Source organism: Periplaneta americana, chromosome 7, assembly GCF_040183065.1.
Source record: "Periplaneta americana isolate PAMFEO1 chromosome 7, P.americana_PAMFEO1_priV1, whole genome shotgun sequence".
NCBI classification, from domain to species: domain Eukaryota; kingdom Metazoa; phylum Arthropoda; class Insecta; order Blattodea; family Blattidae; genus Periplaneta; species Periplaneta americana.
The window spans coordinates 146730614-146756729 of NC_091123.1; the positions used below are offsets into that span (position 1 = coordinate 146730614).

Below are 26116 nucleotides of genomic sequence, written 5' to 3' on the forward strand. Positions count from 1 at the left end.
ACTGAGCGCCATTTTTTTAGTTGCTGTGAATGCGGTTGTTGGAGTTTGAGTAGGCTGGAGGAGTGGCCGTTTGAGGGGAAAAAGGGGCTATTTTAGTTTTGCAAGCATACTGCATCGTATCAGATTTTACATCTGTTTTAGAAGTTTTCTTCGTTTATATTGTCTTTAAGGCCAAAGTCTTTCAGTGATGGGTGTGGAAGTAGAAGTCGTTTCGCCGGGTGATGGTAATTAACCCCAATTCATTTATTTCTTCAGTATTGAATTGTTATCTTCGTACAGATATAATTTCTAGTCACATACTCTTAAACGTGCCTCTCTTCTTCCAGGGCAAACATATCCCAAAACCGGACAGACTGTTGTTGTACATTATACGGGTAAGTCTGAATTATGCTTTTATTAACTACAAACCATTTTGTTCGAAATTATCTTCTGCACTGTCGTAGTGATGTGATACTAGTATTTAGTAGGCCTAGTGTATTTGTATATTAATTTCAGCATTAAAGAATAGAAGAGAGATGAGAATATGTGAATAACATGGAAGTGAAACATTATTAGCCAAACACGTGATGTCTTAATGCACAGTCATTTAATGTAACTTCCTAATTCCTTACTGTTTCATATATAAGACCTGGGTAAGAGCATGTATTTTGGTATGTTTTTGTGTATTTATGCCTAATTTTGAATCAAAATGTAATTCTTTCTTGCAACAGAAGAGAAATTCGGCAAATTTTTTATTCCACTACGTACAATACACAGCAGACAAAACATAGTTACATCATTGAAAAAAACAACCTCATAATTTTCACACACCTTTCTAAACACAAGATCTGATCACTGCGAAAGCTATAAATCCACCTAAAATATCATTTATTATATCCGATCTATGATTTTCACACGAAATCATTACGTAACCCTGTGTACGCACCATTATGTTGCACTAGACGGGAAGGCACTCCTTTCTTCGCTCCAGGGTAACTTTATGTAGGCCTACCTATCTACTGAAAAGCATAGCTAAATGCAAGGTATACCAAAAGCCAGAACAAACTAAATCTAACCTGTCACTGATTCTCGATTTTAACGAAGATTCTCTTATTTATTATTCCAGATACAGGCTATGCCTATGTATATTTTATAAAGTCATACCATCTTTCAATTTAATTTCATTATGAAATAACGCAATATAAATCAGACGTCAGTTTCGTGTTAGTGCGTAGCGAGGTGAAAGATTCGATAAAAATTCGATGACGGAACTCTATTGAAATTTCAGTATCCAGCCGCACAGGACTGACGTTTGATTTAAGACACTGACGTCTGATTTGCATTGATCAAATGAAACTGATAGGTGGAATAACTTACAACTTTACAAATATACACGCGATCTCTCTCTCTCTCTCTCTCTCTCTCTCTCTCTCTCTCTCTCTCTCTCCCTCTCTCCCTCTCTCCCTCTCTCCCTCCCTCCCTCCCTCCCTCCCATTAACATTATAGGCGTAAGTTCTCAACAATTGTGACTATTTGGAAGATGACTTTTGAAATGAAAGAAATAATCGAGGTTTTGTAAGGTCAAGGATCAGTGACAAGTTAGGTTTAATTTGTTCAGGCATTTGATATGCCTTACATATACGCTTTTTAGCAGATAACCTAGAGAGATTTACCCTCGTCTGTAATGAAGAAAGGAAGACCATAGTAAAGAAAGGAGTGCTTTTGTAAGCTATGATTATCGGAAATTTACCCTGGACCATAGTGAAGAAACGAGTGCATCATAATGGTACTACTGTATTATGTCATCATTGTATCTGAAAATGTCTGACAAAATCATCATTCTGTGGCTTGAAAAAAAAGTAGGAATTAGGAAAGAGTTGGGTAAATTTATAACTTTTGCTGTCTCTCATATCTGTAGAGTGGCGTGTTACGATTTAAAGCTCTCGCAAGCAAAGAAGCAACTTTTGACAGCTCTCTAACTTATATTTTTTGTACTCCCATCCTCTCTTCAGATCCCTCAGCCAATGGGAACTGGATTCTTCATTTGCATTTCTGGCATCAAACAGCAAATGGCCAGGACATTGCCACATAGATATATTTATAACTTTCCTTCTACGCTTATTCACTTAATCACTCACATGCCCTCCAGCTGATTGTCATTGGGGTAAGGGAAGAAGGAATGCTGTTATTTGGAACATCGCACTCTAACCTTACGCATTCCATGTGCTTTATTAGAGATGTCAGAAATCGAATTTTTGTCCACACCCACTGTAGAGATTATTTTCAGTGATTTAAGTGCTACGGCAAAATAATGAAGTTTCACCTGAATCATCTATATGTCTAAACTTCCTGATTCGTCCAACAAGTAATGTTCTAAGCCACGACATAGATGTATCAGGGTTAGTGCATATTCTATCATGACTGCTTAATTAATTGAAGAGAGAGTTAGTCATGGAAGTGATAAACTACGGGATGTGTCATTGTTCTGTTGTCTACAATGTGATGTATGGAGAGAAAGGGATGGAACCATTAATATTAGTGTATGTATTAATGTATGTAATTAAGTGAAAATTTAAATAACTGAATCATTTAATGGAACCGTTATTGTGAGGTCCACCATTTTGGAATAGTGGTCAGCATGTCTGTGAAACTAGTTTGTACGGAATCGAATCCTGGTTGGGACAAGTTGCCTGGTTTAGGTTTTTTCTAGGGTTTTCCCTCAACCCATTAAGAGCAAATGCTGGCTGACTTTCGGTGCTGGACCCTGGGTTCATTTTGCTGTTGTTCCGAGCTCCATCTTCATTCTGCCTACTTCCATACTCATGTGTTAGCCTATCATATGGGGCTAACAGAATCCGATCTAATGACTGACCCAGCCTCAGAACAGAATTCATCATAATCGCCGAAAAGTAGGCATGGTTATAAATGGCTACGCATCAATATGCGCAGCATTAAAAAAAAGACCTTTGTGGGATGGTGGAGTGTAAATTTGTAATACATAGTCATCACTCCACTTGTACTTTATCATTCCTTCTCACTGTGTAATGCATTCCTACCAGGGTTTCATGGTTGGGACATGGAGTATAGTTTAGAAGGAGAGACACATTTCTCAGTGAATAGTCCAATTATTTGGAATAAGGTTATGACATGGTGCAATCTTCAGTCAGATGACTGTATCTAGTAACATCATCTTATGCTGCAGCATGCAGGATTGAAATAACGAGAGATTAAACCTAGTAATTGGATGGACATGTAACATGGGGTATAGAGAGAAAAAACATCCTTCATATTTGATTCCTGCTGTGCATTGTCTCCAGTAGCTATATTGGATGACCGAAAAATGCCCCAAAATAAATTGGAAGGTAGTATTGCTTAAAAATGATGGAAAATTTCTGCATGAACATACGTTAAAAATAGCATGGTGTAAGAGCAATGCCCCATTTTACGTTTACACGTGTAGCACAAGCCTTTCCTCCAGAAAACTTTGGGAGGTGGTTCTACCTAGATACATAAAAAAATAAAGGAAGATGTTTAAACACATTATGTCCAAAACTGGAGCATTTCTTAGTTAGTCATTTTGATAATTTTACAATTCATTTTTAGTTTCAGATAAATCTGTCGAATTTGATAAGTTTATCTTAAATGTTCAATCAATATGATTTATCTATATTGTGCAAATTTTATATTTGCTATGACATCTCAAATGGATATTAATGTTTTCACCATTTTGGCATCATCAGATATTTTAAAAGGACGAAATCTAAACTTAATCTATTAGACCATACATAGTAATGTATTTCATGAGTTTTATGTAATTGAAGATATTGATAAGCAGTTCAATTTTAAATTTGATTTTCGAGAAATATAAATTTTTAGAATTGTGGATATGACTCTAGATACATATAACTCATGTTACATTGTTAAAATACAACTTATTATAAATAATTAAAATGATAAAATTGATAAAATTAACATGTTGTACTTTGTATCTAAATTAAAAAACTATAGTGCCATGCTATTATTATTATTATTATTATTATTATTATTATTATTATTATTATTATTATTATTATGTAGTCAATAGTGATATTTTGCAATACATTTGGATCTTCTGTGGTAGTCAATCGTCGTGTTCTTGGGTTATGTAAATAAGTACTGCATTCATATTGTGTTAAATGTACCATTGGAACATATCCTTGTAGATTTTATATTTATATTTATATTTTACTATCCATTTGAGATGTCACAGCAAATATAAAATTTGCACAATACAGATAAATCATATTGATTGAACATTTAAAATAAACATCATTTTGATAATGACTATAAAATCCCTAGTATTGCTTCCTTCGAAAAAGCTGAGAGTACTGGTACCATGTTACAGATTTACAGATCCACTGGATCATTACCAATTTGACTGCTTCTTGTGAGATGTTTAGTTTATGCTATAGGCCTACTAGTGAATAATATGAAGATTTTACAACATATGTTGAAGCATGTGTAACCATTTGTTGAGCACCTAGGATGTAGAAGTCAGTGTGACTGTCAATGTAGAATGGTTCCAAGCCTACATCGAGATGGGTGGCACACTTTTCGGAAATGTACTGTGAAAAATGCTACTTACGAAATGCATGTTATCAAAATGACTAACTTAGAAATGCTTTTGCGTATTTCAGTGTTTTTCAGTTAGTTTCTGTTTAGAACTACCTCCCAAGGTTTACTGGAAGAAGTAATTGACCTGAGTCCATAAGTAGTTTCTTTTCTTGGTACATTGATTATATTCTGGCTGAGTCTGGAAGATGGAAGGTGCATAAATCATATCTTGAGTTATGCTGTTAGATTTCGTCATCATGTTTACATTGGTTGCGAAAAGGAGTTGAACAAAAGACGAAGGTGTATAACTAAGGCTTTCATTGTTTGAGTTCCCCTTTACCCTTCCATTTTTGGTACTATCAAGATGTGAATGTGAATTGTAGTGTTGTAATATGTTTGCTGTATTTGACTATCTTGTCCACTCTTTCATTGTCGCGAATATTAGCACAGCTTGGTAACTGTGAGAATTGTACTAATGTGTGCTAATACAGAGTGGTTAGTAGTGTTTGTGGCCATAGGACTCCATTCTCTGCCTGTGTTATACCTCAACATTTCAACTGGGAAAAGGAACCAACATCACCACTAATAATAGCATGTCATGCAACCCGTTTTCTACTGAAAGCATAAATTGACATTTAAAACTGATTATAATGAGCACGAGAGCATTCTACTTACGAGAAGATATAGTCTGAAAAACTATAAACCTCCCATTTTCATCAACAACCTACAAATCCCTTATAATTCAACTCCAAAAGTTCCCGGCATTATTTTTGATGAAAAACTCCTGTGGCACGCACATATCAATCATATTATTACATGATGTGTGCCTAGACTTAATCTTTTAAAAATTGTTGCAAACAGAAAATGGGGATCTGATATAACAATGAGATCGTTTTATATAGCTTATATAAGATCCAAATTATTATATGGGTGTGAAGTTTGGGGTGGTACATCAAAGACATACCTGAAGAAAATTACTACATTCCAAAATGCTGCATTAAAACTGTGTTTGGGAGTGCCTAAAACTACCTTAACATGTGCAGTAGAAATTGAATGTAATGTCCAACCTGTTTGGTCATATATACGTGAGAAAATTCTTAAAATTCACCTTAAGCTTCAGTCTTCGTCAAGATGTTGTATGTTTTTTCAAATAACAGATCACAACTTCAGCAAGTTTTATAATATACAAATGGAAGATGTTCCTTTAAATGTAATTTGTTTAACGATGGAACAAAATTTAGTTGTCAGTGAAACTCCACCATGGATGTGGAAAAGGCCAAAGTGTTATATTAATATCCTGGCAATTATACTAAGAATGATGCACCACATGTTTTAAAATCTAGTGCTATGGAACTAATCTGTAACAAATATGAAAATTTTTTTCATATCTATATTGATGGGTCACAGAATCCTGATGATGGACTTTCAGGTGCAGGGGATTATATCCCAAAATATGAGAAATATTATATATCATGTTCATCTCCCTCTAGTCTCGAAACAGAACTACTGGCCATAGAGGTAGCTTTTTTACATGTCTCTACCTTATCTGATATACTTGTATGCATTTTCAGTGACTCGATGGGAGCTATTCTAAATATCATGAAATATACTCCAACTTCCTATGCACAAATTACAATCTCTATACAAAAAATATTAAATAAACTAAATCTTCAAAAAGAAATTGTATTCCAATGGATACCTAGTCATTGCAGCATTACTGGAAATGGGATTGTAGATAATATTGCTAAACAGACATCATCTTTGGGGCCCAAACCTATGCAAATAACTTCTTTAACCAGCGCATAGTCTGCAGTTAATTCTCATTTAACAAATTTATGGGTCGAATTATGGCTTTCTTCTGATAAAGGCCAATTACTTCAAAACATTCAAAAGAAACCTAATGCTTTACAACATTCCGCAACATTCTCAGACACATACAAACTTTCTTGGCAAGTGCCAGGACAGGCCATATTGTCACTCAGAAGTATCTTCACTGCTTTAATCATGTTGACTCTAGTAATTGTTGCTGGAGCAACAATAACAAAGAAGATTTGGAACATATACTCTTAAACTGCCCTGTTACAAGCATCCGTAGAACTAATCTAAAATCTGCAATCCCTGTAACCTTGGACAATTCTCTCCAGTAGATATTGATTACACCTCATCTTTGGAATGTGGCTGCTGCAATACACAACAAGTATCGTGCTTTTTACCTATAATTTGTAAGAAGAGGAAATTCATAGTGAAACATAGTGGAACACGTGTTGTCAGCAAATGACTGGATACACTACAAAGATTGAAGATAATGAGCACTAACCTGTGCTACAAGAATAATAAGCAGTGACGCTTTCATAACATTTATGTAGAAAATTTCCATTAACACACACAAGTTCTTAGGTGTGAGTAAAGCAATGTATATACATATATTTTTTTTAGTTTCTCTAGTGTCTCAGGATTATTTTTATAAACCTTGTCTTTTAAGTTCCCCCATAAATAAAAATCACACAGAGTGAGATTGGAACTTGCATGGAGACCAAAACCCAGTGCAGATGATTCTATTTTCAAAAACCTCTAAAATCTGGTGATTTGTAAGCAGTATGTGTAGTGGTAAAATCGTGCTGAAAGAATGATTTCTGACATTCAGTCAATGTCTGTTGCTGGAGAAGTGTCTTGATTATTTCTGCGTGATATATTGCAACAGTGCATTAATGAAAAATAGGCCTATGATCCTGTGTGTATTCAAACCACAATACAATCTTTTCATACTTCATGCACAAGCTGGAGTTTTTCTATGCACCAATACCAGTTGTTTTGTGAAATGATGTGGTCATGTAATTCGAAACATGCTCAATCCGAAAATTATTAATTCATGATGCACTCTATCAGCAACACTCTCCAGCACTCAGTTACAAAGTCAGACTATTCACATGATTGTGCGATATAATTCATGAACCACTGTAATTTTATAGGTTTTAAATTTAAGCAGTGTAGTTTCAATTCTTCTGTAGTACACATTCTCTGACTGGACTATCAACAGTTGAGTCTGGCTGCACCATGTTTTGTGGGTCCCTATCACCACGGCATGGCGCGTCCTCAGGTTGCGGATAGAGGAGACGGCCTCCAGATATGGAGGGTAGCTGCGAATATATTGAATAAGCAGTCGCGGACAGCCGATGAGGGGTGGTCCTCCAGCTTGGGGGTTGGGCGAAGGGCTAACAACCCATCACCGTAAAAAAAAACAGCTTGTTATGAAACTCCAAAATAAGCCTTGGAATGGACTGATTTTCTGGCATGACCACAATAAAGGAATAAGTTTATGAGATTTGGTACTTGGAATGTTACAAGTTTATATAGAACAGGAGGGGTAACATTAGTAGCAAAAGAATTAGCTAGATATAGAATAGACTGGGCATACAGGAGGTTAGGTTAGATGAGAACGGGATATCTCAAATAGGAGATTACTTGTATTATGGGGAAGGAAACAGTCACCAATTAGGAACAGGATTCTTTCTTTATTCACAAAAGAATAAAATCAGCAGTAAAAAAGGTCGAATTTATCAGTGACATGTTATCGTATTCAGTACTTAAGGGTAGATGGTGCGATATCGTAATTATAAATGCTCATTCCCTCTACAAAACATAAAGACGACCATATAAAGGATAGCTTCTATTAGAAATTGGAACATACTTTTGATCAGTTATCTAGATATCACATGAGAATTTCATTTGGTGATTTCAGTGCTAAAGTAGAATGGTTTTAAACAGACTATTGGAAAAGAGAGCCTACACGTAAAAAAAAAAAAGTTGAGAAGCTTTTGTCATCCAGTCTGCTCTCAAAAAAACTGAAAGTTAGAATTTATAAAACAGTTATATTACGGTTGTTCTGTATGGTTGTGAAACTTGGACTCTCACTTTGAGAGAGGAACAAAGGTTAAGTGTGTTTGAGAATAAGGTGCTTAGGAAAATATTTGGGGCTAAGAGGGATGAAGTTACAGGAAAATGGAGAAAGTTACACAATGCAGAACTGCACGCATTTTATTCTTCATCTGACATAATTAGGAGCATTGAATTCAGACGTTTGAGATGGAGCATGTATGGGCAAATCCAGAAATGCATATAGAGTGTTAATTGGGAGGCCGGAGGGAAAAAGACCTTTGGGGAGGCAGAGACTTAGATGGGAGGATAATATAAAAATGGATTGGAGGGAGGTGAGATATGATTGTAGAGACTGGATTAATATTGCTCAGGATAGAGACTGATGGCAGGCTTATGTGAGGGCAGCAATGAACCTCCGGGTTCCTTAAAAGCCATAAGTAAGTTTCAATTCTTGCTGAAGATGTTATAATGCTTGGTTCCTGAGCTAGCAGACAGAGAAATTTTTTAGGGGCATGTTTCAGTCATTAGTCTGTTCATCTCATTTTTCTTCCATCAGAATTCAGCATCTGGTAACAGATTTTTTTTGTCAACAGAGATTCTTCTTATGGTAACTTTTCAGCTAGTTGAACAGTTTCCTTATCTGGAACAAGATTGCCAGGATATTGTCTTGCAAATTGTCTTACTGCTGTTCTGCACAAAGTTTGTTTTTAAATACATATTATACATAAAACTCTATACAAGACTTTAGGTTCTTGTGTTGTGGCATAGCAAACAATGAAATCTATAATTTACGCACAATTATAACAATTTTAACATAGAACTGAATAACATATCAACTCCTTAACAAACTTTAAACCAAACTGACTCACATGACTCAGCACCTCTTGGTGTTTTATTTCCTTTTGTGATTGTCTGAACTCTCATAGTAAGAAGCCATTCTCTGACTGTTCTGAATGCTACTAATAGTTCTATAGTTTTGTATAAATTTGTGTATTTACTTCATTCTGAAGCAGTTGTTGTAAGGTAACTTGTAGTAACTGTAATGCACTCTTGGAGTTTCTAAGAATACACCAGTTATTTGCAAAGTGTAGTATTACAAATCCACACCTTTTGTAAACAATCCAACATTGCTTTCATCCTCAATTAGATCAATGATAGACAGTATTCAAAAGCAGCATCATTGCCTAATTCATAGTTGAGCATTCACGTGCAGTTGCAATGAACTACTTGAGTTTCTTCCATAATACAGTAATTATATAGATATTAAGGCTGGACTGAAAGAATAAGAGAGAACTATGTTTGTAATGTTGCATAGTTTTGATGTCCTTTCTACTTGTCAACTGCAGACCCTAGACTATTACTATATATACGCGAATACTCCGTGCATATTTTTTCTGGAATTTAGCAAAGAAAAACTGAGGTGCGCGCGCATTTTTTGAAATAAGGTTGGTACCGCTTTGCCGAGTGCATGGAGTATTTGTGTATATGTGGTAATTTTAGACACTGTAACTACTGTGTATGTATGTAAGACTCAGGGTTTGTAGCTACTTGAACAAAGCGTTACATGACCAATCTTATTTTCTAGATCATCACAATACTTCCTGTACTACATATAAAGTTCCCCCCTACTACCATTAATGCACAACACAATGTCAATACGGCGGTTGCTGTCGTCTGCAATACAACAAACTTTTCTGTTGATTTTCGAGTTCGTCATTTTTTCCGGTTATTATATGTTTTTTAAGTTGTGTTAACTCTTGCTAGTAGTTTTATATTTTATTTTATCCGTCTTAGTATTTATTTTATTATTGTAAATATTTTTGTTTTATCACTATTATTATTATTATTATTATTATTATTATTATTATTGAATTATTTTGTATTACAATCTTTGTATCATTTCTGTCACGATTATTCTATTATTATTATTATTATTATTATTATTATTATTATTATTATTATTATTGTTGTTGTTGTTGTTACTATTATTCATATCATCAGCATTATTATTTGAACCCTGTAAAATTTATGTAGACTACGGGACTGTACCCAAGCACGAGCATATGCTCATTTCGGGTATCTATTCATATGTATTCAATTCAAATGTAAATTGTAAATAAATTTGAAATTTGAAAACAGCAAAGTCATTACCCTCTTTGCTACCCAATATTTAATAACAATATCCGAATTAACAAAAGGATCTTCCATACATGTGTATCTGGTTCGAATTCTGATGTTCAAAGAAATTTTTATGGAGAACAACATTTTAGTCAGGTTTCTTCCTTGCCATCATGTAAGGACACCAAATGGTCTGACATTGAGATGTGTTTTTAATGACTTCAGGTACGTTAGAAAATGGTGTGAAGTTTGATTCATCCAGGGACAGAGGAGTTCCGTTTAAGTTTCGACTAGGAAAGGGAGAGGTGATAAAAGGATGGGACCAAGGAGTTGCACAGGTAAGGACAGTGCCACTGAGTATTGTAGCTACTTGAACAAAGCGTCACATGACCAATCTTATTTTCTATATCATCACAATACTTCCTGTACTACATATAAAGTCCCAGCTTCATAGTAACCAAAAGCTTTGTAATGTAAGTGTGTTAAATGTCAGGTACAGTAATGAAGAAATCACACTTAGTATTCTGTAATTTCTTGAAATCATTGAGATTTCTATGTACCTCTCTCTTTTTTTTAATTGATAAGTCTCTAGTTTCTTACTGTACAGTTTCAATCATGGTATTTATTGTTCCTGTCGATTTGGTCATTTTCTACAAGAACAATCATGTTTATTACTGCTCAGTAATTTACCATAATGTTGGTATATTGACTGCCTTATCTAATTTAAGTGATGGTATTTTTTTTAATGTTAAATTATTATGATGAAGAGCACATTTATTATTTGAGGTTTTTAAAGGATAGATTTGGATGAAAGGTGCTTTTCGAAAGAGTTTAAATATTATCAAATGCAGTATTTAACAGAAACCAAATGGTTACAGTCACTGTCGAAAGTTCTGTATTCCTTTTTACGAAGGTTGCAGTAATTCCCTTTTGAATGAAAGTTCTAGAAATGGCTTCCTTGTTACTTCATACCCACAATGCACAATGCTTTCATGTGTGCTGTTGTTCCAGATGTGTGTTGGCCAACGTGCTCGTCTGGTGTGCTCGCCTGATTATGCATACGGATCTCGTGGACACCCTGGAATATATCCTTTCATGTTTTTTCCTGCACACACCAGTCACTCTTTTGTGCTGTATGTATGGATGATTACATTCTCTCACATGTATGAAAGATTAGTAAATCTAATGTATGAATTTGTGACTTAAGTAGGGAGGGATCTTTTATAAAGTAATTGTTGGGAAAGCTTCTTTCTGGCATTACTTTCTTATGTGAAAGGAGCTGTTTTGGTGTTAAGGATCACACAATAAAGTGTGGAAGTCGCTTGAAGGGAAGATAATAGAAAAGCAGGAATTGTCGCTGCTGTGTAATGTTGCCGTAGGCTTTCTATGAATAATTAAAGATGTGATAAAATAGTTTAACAAAGAAAAATAGTTAGGGATCTTTTTTTTTATATATATTGACTGTCATTAATCGAAAATATTTCTATAATTTTTAATGGTCACTTATCAGTGAAGGTTCCTTGTATCTTTTTCATTGTTGTAAATCAGCTGAGTTCTGATTGTCTCTGAAAAGAGGGGGGAGATTTACACTAATTTATAATGATTTTCCTTGACTTGATGCCACTATTCCACCAAATGCCACACTCATCTTCGACGTGGAGCTCCTGAAGGTGGAGCCCTGAAGGACGCCAGTGCTGCCAACATTCACAACATTAAATAATGCTATCTGTTCTGTCAGTATGTTTTGTTTCTTTATGTTGCGTAGCATATGTCATCCATACTAGGACTGGAAACTTCTTAGTGTAACAGATGTCACAATTATTATTTCACATTTGAGTTTTGCTATCAGAATGTCAGTGGTAATGTTACCATTTTTTTTATATTCTGTCCACAACGTATATGTGCTCTAATATGAATAATAAAAAGGTCTTCATCTAATTTAACTTCATTAGACTTGTTATTTCTGTACTCTGGTGTGAGCAAGTTTACGTACTCTGTGGCACATATGCTCGGAAAATGAGCTCTAGTTATATGTGAAATATTACAAAATAGGGCATTTAGTTATCCTGCAGCTGTAGAGGGAGCACTGGAATGCTTCAGAACAGCAGAGAGCAAGTTGAAATTCACTCACTCCTATTGGTTCGGGCCTTAAAGAAATACAAATAATTCTTTTTTTCTTCCAAGTATATACGGATTAAATAATAATACGAAGATTTTTTTAATGCATGAACGATTAGATGTCCACTCGACATCCTTCCAGAACAATAGACTACTGGTATCTTAAGGCGCGTCTCCACTATTAAACATTTAACAACAACCTGTTAAATATAACATGTTAAATTTAACATGTATATGGACATTTGAAGTCTCAATTGACTTAACATGTTAACTAAGTATGTTGAATTTAACACTTTTAACATGTTGGCGTGTTTTCCAGCAGAAATGGAAAACATGTCAAGTCAATTCATTTGCTCGTGCAGCGTCGGTACAGTTCGGCAAAGTTCGTACAGTTTCCATAGCAACAACTTATTTGTCTATGGCAACAACAGAAGTTCCGATTTTGTGGCACGTATCTTGATCATTTTTATACTATCATTGGTCCTTGGTGTTGGCTGTAAGTTGTTCGAAGTAATGGAGTGAACGAAAGAAAATACATTAGAATAAAATTAATGCACTGATGGAAAGGCCTTGTTTGTGGGATGTGTCTGCAAAAGAATACACGGGCAAAACTAAGAAGGCCGACTGTTTATAGAGAACTGGAATTACTATTTAATTGTTCTCGAGAATACAATAGAGAGTTTTTGCACTCTCGTCATACGCTAAACGTTAATGCTATGTTGACGTCAGTAATGGTCGTATTTGGTGATGTATGTTAACGTTCGTAAAACTTCGGAAAGAATAATTATACGATATTACCCACTCCTTTAACATCTATCATGTCGTAGGTCCTATGATAATCAATCGCGCTGTGATTTTTTTAATTGAGATGAAATGGCTGCTCTTAAATTGCGTATTTCTTTGATGTAACAGGAAGTATTTTTGCAGCACTATATTAAAATCGTGTTCTGACATCTCAGCAAGTTTTTGAGTCCAAATCGATACTGTATTCAACTTTACGCTCGTTTGGAATGTATCCTGCATAGTGTCTTTTACTAAGATATTGCTACATCCACATTCTCATTTTCTTCCTTTTCAAAGCCTTGTAACAAGCAATAGAGACAATTACAAAAGTCAGATCATCTGAGTCCATTGTCCAAGGTTTGAAAATAAAACACTATCTACAGTATATTAAAATCTCATAGACTGTTTATGGTGGACTATGCAAAGAAAGTCAAGTTTAACATGTTTAACAGTGTGGACAAAGTGTTAAATGAAATTAGCATTAACATGTTCAGTCAACATGTTGGGATGTTAATGGTAAACAATTTAACATTTAACATGTTGTTGTTTAATGTTTAATAGTGGAGACGCGCCTTTAAGTTACTGTTTAGTTCAACTTCGTATTTCATAATGGTATTTGTCTCATCTCTGCTCTGTCACAGATAAGAGCATTGATCATTTGTTTTACCTGAGAGATTACTCTTTCTTATGCTCCTACTGGAGTGATCTCTCTCACAGCAGTTTCTAACCCCTATGGCCTCTGCTCTATCTGCTAGTATTCGGGTTTTGGGTCAGGCTTGGATGATAATTATAAGCTAATAGCTAATCTTAGTGGAATATGTAGCTTATCAGCAATATATGCATTGGAGGGGGAAAGGAACTGGCCACCCTACCCCATTATCTGGCCCAGTTGCCTCATGAGTGATGCCTTATTGGTGTTACTTAAGAGGTTCAAACCTGTCTTTGGATAGGTAACTAAACAACAACAGCTAATCTTGGGTTTTGGGTCTGGTTCAGATCAGGCCGGGTTGAATTTCGGCCTGTGTAGATCTCTAATATGAGAGAGGTGGTACAGTATAGATCTCACTCAGAATCATAATTGATCATTCCTCTTCTCTGTATCACACCCTGGATTCTAAACTGTCGTAACTCAAAATACTTGATTTTTCAGTAACTAACATTTTAATATTAATCATTAATTCATCCAGAGTGAGATATGAAATTCTATTATAACAATGAATGAATTTGAAGAAATCGTAATTCATTTAGAAAGTGGTAGAGCTCCAGAAGATTAATGATTAATATTTTAATATTAGTTAACTGAAAAATAAAGTATTTTGAGTTACTACACTTCAGAATCCTAGGTGCGATATATGTGGTTATTCAACTCATTAAGTACACCCTATGCCATTCTGAATTAATTTAGTGCAAACAACTTACCTTCTCATGTACCTAATTTTGGCCACCCTACCCCATCATATTCTGGCCTAGTTGCCAGGGGCGATTTCTCAGGGCATGCTATGCTTGCTGCGCAAGCTCAATATTTTCGTAGAATGTGTATTTCTCAAAATGGCGTTACATACATTAAAATTTATTTTGATTTTTGGAATACTGTATAGGCGTAATACCATCTGCAGGTTGCACACCGCAAGTATCGCAATGCTTGCTCGTTTCTCGGAGCTACAGGAAAGACGTAGAAATAGCGAGAATATGATGCGCGCGCAAGTGCCTTCCTCCTTGGTCCGTCATAGGAGCACATGCTTCTGTTATGTGTTGTTTGAAGCTCTGGTCCGAGAGCTACACCAATGACTATTTAATGTTACACAGAGCAGTATTGACAGCGGGAATGTGCTGTGATTTGCGAGTGCAATGTAATTGTATGAGCAGAATGCATGTATTATTAATTCTTAAACATTAATTTGAAGTATTGCAATGAGTTCGGAATTATGTGTTATTGAAACATAGAGAATATGTGCGCTCGTTCAGTGCATCTCAATACAACAATGTGCATTGGTTGGCAGGGTCGAAAAAACTAAATAAACTGTTTTGTTGGCCATGTTTGTTATATTATATCGAACTTCTACATCTGATAAGCGAATATGATCCATGACTCATAATTATTTCATAATTATAAAATACATTATTTATGTGGGTCTGATTATTTTTATTAATTATGAATTATTATATCCTCCCATCTTCCCCTATGAATAAAAGAGCAAGCCTAACTTTCGTGACTAGCATTTGCCCCTGCTAGTTGCCTTATAAGTGGTGCCTTCTTGGTTTCACTTGAGAGATTCAGACCTGTCTTTGGACAGTTGACTAAACAACAATACCTAATTTCCAGTATCTATTTTCAGAAGTATAAAAGTAACATTAGAAGTGATTAACAACAGGCCAAGACCGACCAGCCTACTGCTGGCTTCATATTCACTTGTCTCAGCAGAGAGTACTGTGTGGTCAGCATGATGATCCCCCCCTCCCCCCAAGCCATTATAGCTGGTTATCGAAACTTTTTCCTATCTATCATAGCTCCCCAAATTCATTATGATGTTGGGTGGGCACCAGTCCATACACGGACAATTTTTTTTTCCCATAAGGACTCCAACCTGAGTACATTCTGTAACACAAGTACTAGGCATGATGCCTTAAACTGCAAGACTTAGAAGAGATTATATCTGCATAAATGATAGAGCTTATTATTTGGGATTTTTTTTAAAGGATACCTTTTGTATGCAATGTGGGAAATAAAAGTTTCTCATTGCATAGCAAATGAAATGATTTATATACAGTAGTTCAAAGCAACATACTACAAAAAGGGAAAATCATTAGCAAATGAACTGAAAGCAGGACGAATAGAAGGAATAGTGTACGCACTCCTATGTTCTCTCATTGTCGGTGGCGGACCTGAGAACTAGTGGCGCTTTGATCGCTAAAGTCCATCATTTATCTGAGGTCAGACACCTCGAAAATACAATTTCTCGCGCATTTAATGGTGAAAGTTGTTAGGGGTTGTTAGTATGCATTGTTGTTTGGGTTTGTGTAGAAGTCTTCAATTTGTTGTGCTTTGAATTAACCAGCAACAAAAAAATATTGTGTGGTGGTTTACAAAATAATTGCAAAAATGCTGTACTGTTTTACTCCGGATTGTAGATCAGAATACGGTAGAAATAGTGACAAAAGACATTATTACGTAACAAGGGAGTTAAGAAGTCTGTAGAAACTTGTATAAAAGAAAAAATTGTTCTTTGTGAAGAAATGCATGGTCAAGGCTGGGAAGGTGCTGTGCCCGAGTTGGTAAATACCACTCCTGCCGTGTTGATTGACAGATTTTTAGGGTATCATGTGGCAGATTGTGTCGTAAATCATTTCTCTAAGTTTATTGCATGTACTCTCTGTGTCCATTCCCTTCGACAGAAAAGTAATGTGTCTAAACATTGTGCAGCTCTCACCCAAATCAAGGACTACGGATCCGGTAGGAACGTCAGTTTTCTAACCCATCCCTCCCAAGCTGTGTACGACGTACTTCTTCAAACAGAAATGAAAATTAAGAAAAGATTAGCTCAGCGAGTGTAATGTGGGGTGATATCTTCTATGACTGTCTTGACACTATTGACGCTCTTACGATCCAGTCTTCAGGAGCAGGTTGTTGCAGAGAACACATCATGGATATTATTCCTAAATTGGTTTACCACTACTTAAAGTGCCGATTCTTCTTCAGGACAAAGGAAATCCAAATAGAATTGCAAGCTCGTAAATCGGCCAAGTCATCTCGCAAACTCTCGAAAGTAGCAGGCAACTAATCATTCATATGATGAGTAATTTAATTAATTTATAAGCACGTAAAATATCTTTCATCTCTGGTTTTATTTAACATTTTGTAGAGTTTTCTGTCCCTGAATTCGCAACTTGTTAAATACTGAACTTATCGCTTTCATAGCGTTTCAGATCCCATTGTATTTTCTGTTACGAACGTTCATAATAGTATTAATTGAGAGAAGGCTATTAATTATGAATAAGGGACTATGCAGGTATTCCTAAAGTTACGAATATACGGGTTAAATGGTAGAAATTTGCTTTTAAAAAGGACTATGTTTAGCCTAACAAGAACTGTGAACTTCCTCCAAGTCACGATCCTAGCGATAGAAGCGCTGCATTGCGGAGGACCCGTGTAAACTCGCTGAGTGTGTACACTATTCCTTCTATTCGTCCTGCTTAAAGTATAAGAATAATTAATGCATGATGCAACACGTAATTTATAGTTCATTTTATTTTGTATATGTAAAAATAGTTGGTAACTTTATAACAATCAACATAAAAATTACGCATAACCACAACCACAAAAAAAAAAAATAAAATATATAAATAAGACCACTAGCAACACAATTTGATTACTGAAGTATTGTAACATTTAAGTACAATAAGTGTAAATATATCTAAAATAAAAACGTTTGTTAACAATATCAGAACACAACCATGTATATGGAATGTGTCATGGAATACGTGGTTCAGGTTGATGACTGGCTTTCTTCTCGTCTTTAATTTGTGACTTCATGCTGCTCTTACATTCTGCACTGAAAATCAGACTGTTCGCTTTTCTTAACCCTTTCAGTCTGCATTTTCAAGCAATTCTGTTTACAATGTGATGAGGCTATGTTAGGAAGAGATGATAATACTGCAAGACACCACCAATTAATTTAAAATACTAGACATGAAATTGTTAGCACACATATTCGAGCCTGGGATTTGGCTTAATGGAGTTGCTCACAGTTGGTCTGAAGATATGATACGTGATTTCACTCGACAATAGTAAAGCTTAGATATGAAACCACGCTGTAGTTTGTTTTGTGCACAGTTCGTTGTTCGAGACTATGACCAGGCTCTATCTGTTAGGCTGCTTGATATGGTATTATGACTGTAATGTTCGATGTTTGTGTTACTCTGACTTCTTCTTAGGCATCTGGTACACTCTCTCCACGAGAGCTCTCATAATACTTCCTGGAATTCTCTGGTGCTCTTCTATAAGCTCCTCGATGGCTCGTGCTACCTGCGCATAAATAAGCACTTGTATGAGTATCAAACATAGGTCAACTCCACGCAATAGAAAACACCTCTTCTATGAAACTTTTCTGCATTGTAATATTTCATATTTGCCACTGTTAATTGTGACTCCTAACAGTTGATAGAAGTGCAGAATTATCTATCATTAAAACTACGAATAGATATTTCCACCTTGTTTGAAGAAGCCACCACTTATGAGTCAACTAGCCAGGAGATAATATGGTAGGGTGGCCAGTTTCTTTTCCCCTCCATTGCAGACATCGCAGACTAGCTATACTAAAAGCCAGATTATGAACTGACTAAACTGGAAGCAACGTTCTGTTGCTCTCTTTCTGAGCTCTATTGACACATAGTGGCGTGAGAATCAAAGCATGTTCATCATTTGTCACCGATATGTTTAAAATAACTGTCGTAGCTGTGTTTTCAATTATTAATATAATAAAGAAGTATATAACGAATTCAAACATTTCAGTTAAGCAAACGAACAACGGTTCAATTCAATAATAATAATGATAGTAATATAGTGTTGACTAACGTATCAAGATACATTATAGTAATTTTGATTTTGAGTTGTCGTTATAAATCGAATTTATTGTTTAGCTATTTTTGTACATCAATAATAATAATTTAATGGATATGATCTTAATTTTATATTTCTACTGATTAAGTCATGTACGAGTATATTCAATTATTATTATTATTATTACTACTATTACTACTACTATTATTAATTCACATAATATATCAATAAGCAAATATACAAATTTAAAAAGAAAAGTCGAGCGGTCTGAAAACTCCAAATAAATAAAGAAGAGTATTCGGACACTATTAGATCTATTATTAATTTATAGTACATATGAGTACAATATGGAAATCAGAACAGTTAAGTAAGTCACAAGCAGTGCCTCAGCCATTTGCTGCGCTGCTTCTTCTACGGATGTAATGCCTCCATTTACACTTTTGTCGGTAATATTTGTATACAGACAAAATCATTTCTCTTTCTCTCCAGACTTAAAAACCCATTTCCTTTTTGTATCGTAGCACTCGGGAGAATTCATTATTCTATTCAAGTACTACTGTATATAGTTCTCGATAACACTATCAACAATATTAGTAATTAAAATTACTGTTTTAAGAAAGCACGAGTTAATGACGCTGGAATGAAATGCGACTCGTAATGCACGTGGTGTTACAAATGAACTGGAAGTTTGGCTACACTGTCTCCGTGATCTCGTTGCCAGATTTCGTTAGCAGACGACATTTTCACGTGAGATCCAATGAAAAGCTCCGTTCTCCTTCTCCCCTCCACCCCCCACACTCAACGTGTCATCACTGCACAGACTACCCCTCTAACCCGCACTTTCCTCTCGCCCACCCAACTACTTCCTGTTTAGTCGGTTCATAACCTGGCTTTTAGTATAGACTTCAGATGCATACAAACAATTGTTCTTTCTCTGACACATATCAAGTGAGATGTACTGCCTGATGATAGATGTACATATCAGTCAGAACCTCAATCAGAGGACATCAAGACTAGTGTGGTCTGTTTTAATCTTCACTCCACACTCCAAGGTAAGGGGGGAGGGGGAATCTTAATTCGTCTTTACATGGAATCTAACCTGTAGTACCTGTATATCCAATACACTTTTCAGCTATAGATATTTATCACCTGAAAGCTCAGAATAATGATATTCAGAGGTCCAACAGTATTTTTCTTACATAACTAAATGCACAGAAAGAAAAAAAAATAGATATGTAGCTATTTTTGATGGCCAGAGTGTGCTGAAGCAGCTTTTCAGACACATTCGTATTTTCTAAACAATTATCCCATTCACTATAATGGCGACCTGGGTGGCGCAATTGGTAAAGTGCTGACCTTCTGTGCCCGAGGTTGTGGGTTCGATCCCGGTTCAGGTGATGGCATTTAAGTGTGCTTGAATACAAGAGGCTCATGTCAGTAGATTCACTGGCTGTAAAAGAACTCCTATGGAACAAAATTTCGGCACACTGGCAATGCTGATATAACCTCGGTAGTTGTGAGTGTTGTTAATTTAAATTTCACTATCATCAATAAAATGAAGTGAATGGCTCTTAATGAATACTTATAAACATGGTTATCATAAGAATGAAACATTTGAAAAATTACCTTCATCTGCAGCTGCTCAGGAGTGAGGCTGGCATTATAAGGGATAGGCTTGCCTATGTGCGTGCACAGTTTAACAGGGAAGCCACCATATATTGGCACAAGTGGGAACCTCGTCAACTGGTACAGTTTCAGCCAGAAGCGCCTGCCAAAGCCCACACTACGAAATGCTTCCCGCAGATTCTGTGTGAACATTGGAATGACTGACTGCAAAACAAAATACACCAGATAGAAGCAAACATTCTAATACATCACAGCCAGATGACTGCTGAGATAAAATACACACTGGGCTGCAAAAGAAAGGCTGATACGAAATTATATCATTTTCCGAAGACTTTAGCAAACATGGCGAGATGGAAAACTATTTTCCTGAGATTAGTTTTTTAAAAACGTGTAAATACGACTTTTATAACATGTTCACATTATTACTCCTGGTTGAGTGTTAGAGAAGGCCATATGGCCTTAACTCTGCCAGGTTAAATTCATCATCATTATTATTATTATTATTATTATTATTAGTATTATTATTATTATTATTTAATACGAATTGATTTTTATACTTTTATTTTACAACATTAATAAGACTATACGAAAATAGTATTCCACAGCCTTCCTTATTATCCATGGATGCTGTCATTGTTATAGGTCTCGCAAGCACGGATTACCGATGGAAGGAATACGAATCAAACACTGCAATAAGGAAGAGCAGGCAATAGGAAAGGTCACAAGATAACTTGAATGATATTCAAGAGTACAGTCGGAAAGGAAATGACATCGATAGAATCAGTCTTTTGTTGTGATAGTTACATTAAGACTTTAGTTTGTTCCACTGGATGTGAATGCGTGTCTTTTATCGCACTTTATTATTATTTCATTCGCAAACATATGTTGCGCATTTAATTAGCTTCAAATTTTTCTTCTTGGAAGAGACAGTACTTCCATCAGCTCGCACCTCTTCCCCCCTTGGCGTGCCTACATACACACGTCAAAACAGACAGCAACACCACCATTGGTTTTTGGTAATCGTTTCTTGTGCGACCTATACAATCGATATATACAGCCAGTTATGTTTCATATTGTGTTAACAAAGAATGTATCAATTTTATTATAAATATAAAATTTATAGTTTATTGAAGACATACACGAAAAAGTTGAATGATGTAATGATAATAGAGTTATATGCAATGCTTTCTGTGTATCTCTTTCTATTGTTTCCTAAGCAAAGTCCTCGTAATACAATATTTCAAATCGACAGTGACTTTGACTTGGCATTTATTTTGCAGCCCAGTAAATCATTAGCTGATAACTGAAATCTTCGTCAAAATACTGCCAAGGGATAAAGTCATCAGGGACACAATCGTGTTCTCTGCTCACATTCCACTAGTCATCTACGACTGTCACAGTGATGTGAACTTTCTGGAAGGATCATGTCTTGAATACATCTAGAGATACATGGGAGGAGACTGGGTGGAGTTAATAAGCCATGGAATCATTTTATCTTACATGCTGATTGGCACTATAATTTAAGCACTACTACTGCCAGTATTGTCGTCATGTGTGTATGTGCTTGACAGATACACCTTGTTTTACTAAGCTTAGATCATTACATACTTCTAAGTTAAAAATAAGAGTTCCTTCTCTCTAGGAGAGAACCTGCTATTGTTTAGACATACATGACTAAGAACATGGGATTCTTTAATTTTTTATGCAGATTTTTAAGTTAAACTTGTCATAAATAATTAAAGTAGTTTGAATACATCTGAAAGCCCCTCCCTAGGAATTCATCACTAAAAGTAACATTCACTCCATATAATAATGACCAGCAGATACAGTGATACCATACACTCTACTCTTATGCAAAATGAAATTGGTGTCATGCTACTAATAACTTATTTGGAGATTCTAACATAATGTGTGTTCAGCTTCGCCCCTCCATTCCCATTGTCTACACTTACTTACAAATGGCTTTTAGAGAACCCAGAGGTTCACTGCTGCCTTCGCATAAGCTCGCCATCAGTTCCTATCCTGAGCAAGATTAATCCAGTCTCTACCATCATATCCCATCTCCCTCAAATCCATCTACGTCTCGGCCTCCCCAAAGGTCTTTCTCCCTCTGGTCTCTCGACTAACACTCTATATGCATTTCTGGATTCGCCTATTCATGCTATATGCCCTGCCCATCTCAAATGTTTGGATTTAATGTTCCTAATTATATCAAATGAATACAATGCGTGCAGTTATGCTTTGTGTAACTTTCTCCATTCTCCTGCAACTTCCTCTTATCCCCAAATATTTTCCTAAACACTTTATTCTCAAACACCCTTAACCTCTGTTCCTCTCTCAAAGTGAGAGTCCAATTTTCACAACTATACAGAACAACCAATAATATAACTTTTATAAATTCTAACTTTCAGCTTTTTTTGAAAGACTGAATGACAAAAGCTTCTCAACCGAATAACAACAGGCATTTTCCATATTTATTCTGTGTTTAATTTCCTCCCGAGTGTCATTTATATTTGCTCCGATATATCTGAATTTGAAGATAATTGGATTCTATTCATAATTTAAGAGTTAACGTCTCTAGAAAACTTGCACGCTAAAGTTGAAAAATTTTACTCTGAAATAATAGCATTTTTATTAGTTCTTTAATAAAAGTTTATAAAGTAACTGTTGTATGTTCGTCAATCTGATGCAGAAAAATTAGAGCTTTTTTTTAAATTCGGAATTGTAAAATCTTGCAGCTACATTCTTATTGAGAACAGACTCTCTTCAGCTAATGGAGCAAACAGAGAATGCCACACGGTTTACCTTGTTGCAGCAGTAGAGCATCTGTTATAAACAAAGCAGGATTTACAAATAACAGAAAATCTTTTTTCGGGTTTGGTTATACGAGCATACTATTACATAAAATATGCGAGAAAGGATGAGCGTAATTTCTAAAGTGATATTCCCTTTCGTGCTATAAGGCCTAGTTTCTTCAACCTTTGTTAAAATGCACCTAAAATAGCATTAATTAACTGTAAGTGAAAAGTATGAATTGCTGTTAAAAATATTGCGTTTCTTCAACTTTACATTTCACATTTTAACATTCTGTTTGTTAACTCTCTGTTAGGACCAGAGATTCTGGAGTTTAACCATAACCTATAACCAAGTATAGGCTCACTTCTGTTTTCTGAACTCTGACAATTGCGATTCTCGCTTGTTTCCGTTGTTTGATTCAGAGAGGATAGAATTATTTCTATTCTCTCAGATTTGATTTCTGCTTCTTTCCTTGTCTGTATCACAATAGCGTGGAGCGGCGTATTGGTATTGCTGTTATGAAATGGAAAACACTGGAACAAAAAGAAATCATGGGACTAATTTCTCTTCGTTCGAAAGAAACTTTCTGCTGGAAAATATTTCGCAGTATAAACCATTTAATGAGAATAAACAAACAAACGGATCTAAGTTGAAAGCGAAAAGTGAGGCTTGGCAGTAAATAGCCTATACCTTTGTATGAACTTCTGTTCTGTCAAATCACAGAAATCAACCCCTCTGATTATGTATTCATGGATATCATTTTCTAAATAATCCAGATATATAAGTTCAGCATCTAACGCACCAGCCATATTGGATACTTCTATGCTAACAGAGAGTTAAATGATTTAACTGCATGAAATTGGGCAGTTAAATTAACATAGGTTTTAACAGCCTGTTAGTACTAACAGTAGTTGAAGAAATGCTTCAACTGTTAAGTTTATAGTTAAAATGGAATAACACACTGTTATAATTTAACAAAGGTTGAAGAAACTGGGCCTAAGTCTGATTATCTGCATTACTTAAGCTGTGTAAGATTGTCTTCCACCTCAGAGTCTGCTGCACTTACCACTTTGGCATCCAAGGCCACTTTCGCAAACCCCAGCCTCTTCTTCCACATGAGCTTGTAGTATGCATTGCCAAACTGTGCCTCGTACACTCCACCTGGGGAGATGGCTAACAAGCTGTTCTCTTTAAGAATGTTGGAGCAGGTCTGAACTGTGCCTGGGATAACTTTGACGGCTTCCGAGATGATGGAGAAGCCTAGGAACACCACAGCTCACATTCTTATATGATTGGGATGATGGCTTTACTATACTGTGATGTGTAACAAAAAGAAGTCATGCACTTCCATAAGTACATTGAAAGGGTTGAACAGTTCTGTACTTGCAACACAATTACACGAATTTAATGTTTCAGAGTACAACTTGGAATCTAGTACAGATACATTTAAGAACTATTTCAGAGATTTCACTGATGTGGATTTTTAAAGTGAAATAGTGAAGTGAAAGTAGTCCAAGAAAGTTGAATGGACATAAATAGAACCAGAAATTTCAAATTTTGAGATAATATTTTTTTGATATTCTTTAAATGACATAAAATTGTCAGTTTCTGTTTGATATAGTAAAAATTAGAGAGTATGTGACATGTGTATAAATAGTCACATTAATTGTGTTAATTTTCTTCTGTGACAATCACATGGATCAAATGCAATATCTTTTCACAATTAAGTTATCTTCAGCGATATTGAGGCTACAAACTCTTTTTATTCACAGAAAACTGAAATATCTAAAAATATAATTATATTCATTTTGTTTCCTTCACTGAAGAAAATTGATATTGAAATATTATATAAAGAAATAGTTGAAAATGGCATAGTTATGTTCTGAAACATTTGTATGTATATTGTCAGATAAAAATGTGGTTGAAAATACATGTTAAACGTCCACTTAAAACTCCAACAACAGTAAGTGCAAACAAGATTCCTGGCACACCAAAGAGAATACTAAACTATATTTTTGTATAATATAAAATGTATAAAAAGTAGATAACAAAATGAAGTTTCCTGAACTTAAATAAAATCGAAATTGTGAAACTGTTCAATGAAACATTTATGTTATCCTAGATCATATATACCCAGATTGCTCTGCGTTATACATTTTGAAGTTAACAACTTTTGTCAGGTTTACTATGCTGCCATCTAGTTACTACATAAGGAGTCACGTCATAACTTCCATTTGAATTGCATTAGCGACTGTGCTGCCATCTCGTGTTCGTTTATGGCGGATGGGTGGCAATCCTGGCGGTTGCCCTCTTCAAAGTGCAAATGATTTCAACAAAGGAACGAGCAATCTATATGTGATCTGGGATGTTATCTAGATGTTTAAATTAATGTTATGACACTACTAAGTAAACCTATATTGGGTCATACTTAACTCTATGATGAAACATGGGATAAGTGTAACCTATGCCCAGAAACATGCATTTAATAATAATAATTACTTTATTGCCAGAATAAAAATACATATTGCTTATATATATATATATATATATATATATATATATATATATACACTCTAGCACCCCCCCAGAAAGAGTAAGTTACATACTCGTGCTCAGGGGGTATTCCACATAATGTTAAGACATTTCAGCAATTTTTAATTGATTTTTTAA

General features: G+C 35.3%; 2 protein-coding genes across 4 annotated transcripts in view; one reads left to right on the forward strand and one right to left on the reverse strand.

Moving 5' to 3' along the window:
• Fkbp12 (peptidyl-prolyl cis-trans isomerase Fkbp12) lies at window positions 1-22260 on the forward strand. 2 transcript variants are annotated; one of them, XM_069831502.1, is made up of 5 exons: window positions 1-224; window positions 327-374; window positions 10792-10904; window positions 11578-11699; window positions 21931-22260. In XM_069831502.1, the coding sequence occupies exons 1-5, from the start codon at window positions 188-190 to the stop codon at window positions 21944-21946; spliced, it is 336 nt and encodes a 111-aa protein (XP_069687603.1). In that variant the 5' UTR covers window positions 1-187; the 3' UTR covers window positions 21947-22260. The 2 variants fall into 2 exon arrangements, with proteins under 2 accessions (XP_069687603.1, XP_069687604.1); XM_069831503.1 differs by lacking the exon at window positions 21931-22260 and adding an exon at window positions 12191-12514 and having other exon boundaries at window positions 11578-11651.
• LOC138703545 (DGAT1/2-independent enzyme synthesizing storage lipids) overlaps window positions 17696-26116 on the reverse strand; it is a 15533-nt gene continuing 7112 nt past the window's right edge. For both annotated transcript variants that reach the window (XM_069831501.1, XM_069831500.1), the window contains 3 exons: window positions 24513-24706; window positions 20651-20854; window positions 17696-18490 (listed from right to left, as the gene is read on the reverse strand). In XM_069831501.1, coding sequence (XP_069687602.1) covers window positions 18380-18490; window positions 20651-20854; window positions 24513-24706 — 509 coding nt within the window. In that variant the 3' untranslated portion in view covers window positions 17696-18379. The remainder of the gene's footprint in view (window positions 18491-20650; window positions 20855-24512; window positions 24707-26116) is intronic.

Excerpts from the sequence above, each read along its gene's own strand:
- Fkbp12 (XM_069831502.1), top strand. The coding sequence starts at position 188 with ATGGGTGTGGAAGTAGAAGTCGTTTCGCCGGGTGATG. Across the intron at positions 225-326 it reads AGTCGTTTCGCCGGGTGATG|GGCAAACATATCCCAAAACC; the intron begins GTAATTAACCCC and ends CTCTTCTTCCAG. Across the intron at positions 375-10,791 it reads TGTTGTTGTACATTATACGG|GTACGTTAGAAAATGGTGTG; the intron begins GTAAGTCTGAAT and ends TAATGACTTCAG.